Source organism: Pteropus alecto, unplaced genomic scaffold (assembly GCF_000325575.1).
Source record: "Pteropus alecto unplaced genomic scaffold, ASM32557v1 scaffold20, whole genome shotgun sequence".
NCBI classification, from domain to species: domain Eukaryota; kingdom Metazoa; phylum Chordata; class Mammalia; order Chiroptera; family Pteropodidae; genus Pteropus; species Pteropus alecto.
The window spans coordinates 23,311,952-23,316,067 of record NW_006436298.1 but is presented as its reverse complement, the minus strand read 5'-3'; the positions used below and the strand labels follow the sequence as shown (position 1 = coordinate 23,316,067).

General features: G+C 37.3%; 1 protein-coding gene across 4 annotated transcripts in view; it reads left to right on the top strand.

The window, feature by feature from the left end:
* The window catches only part of FAM172A (family with sequence similarity 172 member A), a 360,652-nt gene extending 356,777 nt beyond the window's left edge, over positions 1-3,875 (top strand). For all 4 annotated transcript variants that reach the window (XM_015590525.2, XM_006913219.3, XM_015590523.2 and 1 more), the window contains one exon: positions 113-3,875. In XM_015590525.2, coding sequence (XP_015446011.1) covers positions 113-255 — 143 coding nt within the window. In that variant the 3' untranslated portion in view covers positions 256-3,875. The remainder of the gene's footprint in view (positions 1-112) is intronic.
* Positions 3,876-4,116: the final 241 nt, after the last annotated feature.

Genomic DNA, 4,116 nt, shown 5'->3' with positions numbered 1-4,116 from the left:
TCGAGGGGCGGAGGACCCGAGGCCTGCGCCTCCGCTCGGCCTGGCGGTCGCCTCCCCAACTACGCGGGCCCCCGGCGAGGCCCTCTCTTAACCGAATCTGTGTTTTCTGCAGGCACCGACCGTCACGAACTCACTTCCTGGAAGAGCTTCCCGTCTATTTTCAAATTTTTTACCGAAGCCTCTGAGGCCAAGACCAGTTCCCTCAAGCCGGCTCTGACGCGGCGCTCGCACCGAATCAAGCATGAAGAGCTGTAAGAGGAGAGCGAGCGAGACAGGGGAGGGGACGCCCAGGACCCACACTCGAGCATGCATCCACCCGGCTCCTAACTGCTTGTCGTCGGCGAGCAGACTCCCAGCCCCTCATTAGATTGTTTTCTTCCTAGAGCACAGGGTCGTGATATATACATCTAAATAGCGTTTTGCATTATTTCTAGATGAGTGCAACTGTCAAAGCAATATGGGTTCACTGGTCGTGCTTCCTGCGGGCTGAGCTCGGGCTTCGCGCTGCCCGTCAGCGCGCAGATTAAGGCTGACAGCGCCCTGCCTGACGCGGCCCGCGCTCCTCTAATTGCCCTGACGAAGCCCGCGCCGGCGCTGCGGGGCTAGCGGCGTCTGCGCGGTCCTACAGCCCGCTGCAGCGCACCACTGCTCCCCCACCCTCGAGCCCTGGCCCCCCTTAATCGGGTCCATTTTTTTTCTTCTCCGAACCAGAGCAAACTTTTATTCTAGACTTCAAACTTACTTTTTAAAGTAGGTTTTTCTCTGAGGGCGTCTATGTCTCTTGTTTTAAGGAAGTTCTCCCCGCCCCTCACACCCAGAAAAGCCAAATTTAAATTCAGAACATGAATGCCATGATATACTATGTAGTTTTGGGAGCGCAAATTGTTCTCTCCCTAACAGTCTATTTTCATTCAGAGACCAGGAAAAAAACTTTTGCATAAAAGTCTATAAAATGCTAAATCCACATTACCGCTGAAAATCCTTGCCAGTTGAATATGAGATTTTTTTCACTAGTCTCTAATTTCACAAGAGATTGTTTCAACCAAAACATAGCGATGAGCAAATCTTTTACATTTCTGTGTGAAAGACCCTCCCTCTTTTCAATGGACTTTCCAACTTTATCATTAGATTTGACTTGACTTTTTAAATATATAATGTATATTGAGTGGCATTGTAATTTAGATAGCATACTTGTTTCGCTTTTTTAAATCTTAATGTGGAGAAAGTTTATTGTTATTAATCCTAACTAGAATGATCTATTCTGATCTTTCCTGGAGTTTGACCCTTTTAGGGATAGAATTTTTTGTCATTAAGAAAGTGAACCTGTGTACTCGAGCCTTTTCCTTCTGAAAGGCTAAGTTGGTCTAAAATGATTCTTTTAGTTTTCTGCTCCACAGAAAGGGAAAGACCTGGTGTGAAAGTTGATCTCCTCAGTGCAGTGGTATAATTTTTAATAGTACACTTCCTCTGTAGGGTTTTGCCCTACAGCTTCAACAATTGTCTTTTGATCCAGCTAAGATCTGGCCAACACTGTGAAATATAAGAGGTAAAATAAGTTAAGATTTTGCTGATTTTTATATTCAAATGTTAAACCTTAACGTTATCAGTTTTTAATTACCTAGTGAAGATTCTGTTTCTAATGGATGAGAATCAGAATTTAATATTCATCCGTTTTTAAAGTATATGCAACAATATGCCTCTCTTATTTAAGGACATGATAAAATGTATCCAAAATGACTTAGAACTGACTCCTCAAAAAAAATTTAATTAAAATAACCACCATATGGATAAAATGTTTTTGTATTACGAACCGATTTCAGCAAGTTTTTAAAGCGATAATATCTCTGGTATACAAGTATATTAATTAGTTATTATAGTTTCGATGATGGCAAATTAAAGTGATCTTTTTTCAGTAGTCATATATGCATATATTTTGAGGTTATTTTAGCATAAACAACATAGGAAAAATCAAAATGTCATCTAGCTCTCAGATAGCTTAAAATGTGTAACCCCACCAATGTCAAGCCTGTTGTTCTGCAATCTTTTCTATTTTAGAAGAAGTGGTGAACTGTATAAAATAATGGTACCTTCCATTGAGAAGATTTGAGAATCGATGTGAATCGAATATATTTTTCAAAGTGTTATAAATTGTGTGGCGTTTTCAGTACATGAAAATGTTCACAGGAAACTAATTTTGTTGCATTTTTTTAAAATCGGCACTTTTGCAGTGCTAAATTTGTGAAGCTTCTGCAGCTGAATTAGAGCAAAGTAAATATGCTCAGTTTATAAATAAAATCACTCCTTTTCTGTAATTTTCTCACCTCTCTTTTTAAAAACCTTTGCTTTTAACTAGAGTAAATCGCTGTTTAATTGCCTTTAAGACTTTAAAACTACTGGATTGTTAGGCGTTATTTAACTATCTATAGAGAGCTATTTGCAAACTTAAGTTGTGTAAATTTAATTTCTACTTGTGGATCTGAGCTGTAGCCACCCAGAGAGAGCTAGGCAAACCATCCCAGACCTCCAACTGCTAACCGATAAGATTCCTTGTAATGTAGGATTTTTTAACCTGTTGATTATGGGTCTTTTGGTATAAATGTAATAATATCATTCACCTCAATTTTCCTGGAGTAACAACAATCAGTTAGTAGTAAGTAGCCCGCCTGCTTGGAGGTGACAAGTGTTAATATTTCTGCTCTGATCTTCTCCTCCTCATTTTGGTTTCTTCTTTGGTTTTGAGATAGGTAGAGGTTTAAGTTAGGATGTGGGTTTGTTCGTTTTAATTATATATTTGGTTCTTAGAGTTAGTAGAATGAGAATCAAGGAGTTAGTGATAAATCTAAGATTCAAAATAGTCCTGTTAAAACTTAAAAGCCAGGTATTGGCTTTGGAGCTTTCTAAAGGTACCTAACCATGCAGCCATTAAAAGTTTTTATGGATTTTTGAAGGGGGTAGAAATCTACTTGTAACAATTGTTTTTTTTTTCCTCAAGTTTCTGCCTTGTGCTTCAGCCTGGATTGCATTATTGTTTATACCCCCTCCCTCCAAAAAATTAAGTAAAGCACAGGAGTTTTCTATATATTATATATTTCTGTTTACCATTTTTAAATAAAAACAATTTTCCCAACAAACAGCAGCGTATTATTCTTGCTCAGAAGTTCATTTTCTCGTGTATAGAGATTAATAAAAGCAGAAACCTAAGAAGAATGGTGAGATGTCGTCAATCCTTTACACCTTATAGGTGCTTACTATTACTATTATTGTTGCTATATGGTAATATCCTAACTCCAGTTGAGTCAATATTTGGCTTGGACCTTTCACAAAGCTAACATTTTTTTAATACATCTGTTTTTAACATCTTAAATGTTTTCTTAGCTACTTGGAAATTAGAACCTGTTAAACTATCATTTTATAAAGTACAGTTTAGTATACAGTAAATAAATGTGTTTTCCAAAAGGAGTCTGATCAGATTAAATTGTTTCCAAATCCTTATATAAATAAATCCCTGATGTATTATGACATCTAATCTGAAAATATCTTCTTTACATTTATTTTACAGCTTTTTCTTCTTTAAAACCTATAACTCCTTTGAGAGAGTGTGGGTGACAGAATGTTAACTATATTATCAGTGCTGATAAGATTTTTTTCATGTTTCTCTGGATTATCTGGCGTTCCAATCCAAATACATGTGTGTCTGCTGTCATAATTATAGTTTGTAACTCTAAACTGACAGGTTCATTTTGGTGTTTGTAGTTCTGATTCATTTTAGAAAGATTACTATTACAGAAAGTTTAAAATTTATCTCCAAAACTTTCCCTATGCCTCTGTAGAGAAAAATGTCTTTAAATAAATGTAAAACATTCTCATCTTTGAAATATGGGTGGCCAAAAAAAGGGGGATAATGGTGGTTATTTTATGATTACTTATTAGGTGCTGTAATAATATAAAATAAAAGACTCCAGGAGGTGCTCCCTTTCAAAAATGGAATACTTTCCTTCCTTCCTTGTATAGAGTGACTGAGTGGGAGTCTCTTGAATTGTTCATCTTCCTTTTATCTAATATCCTATTAATCTCCAAAAAGATCAGTTTGAGTCTGGGAAAGGGTTTTTAATCAAC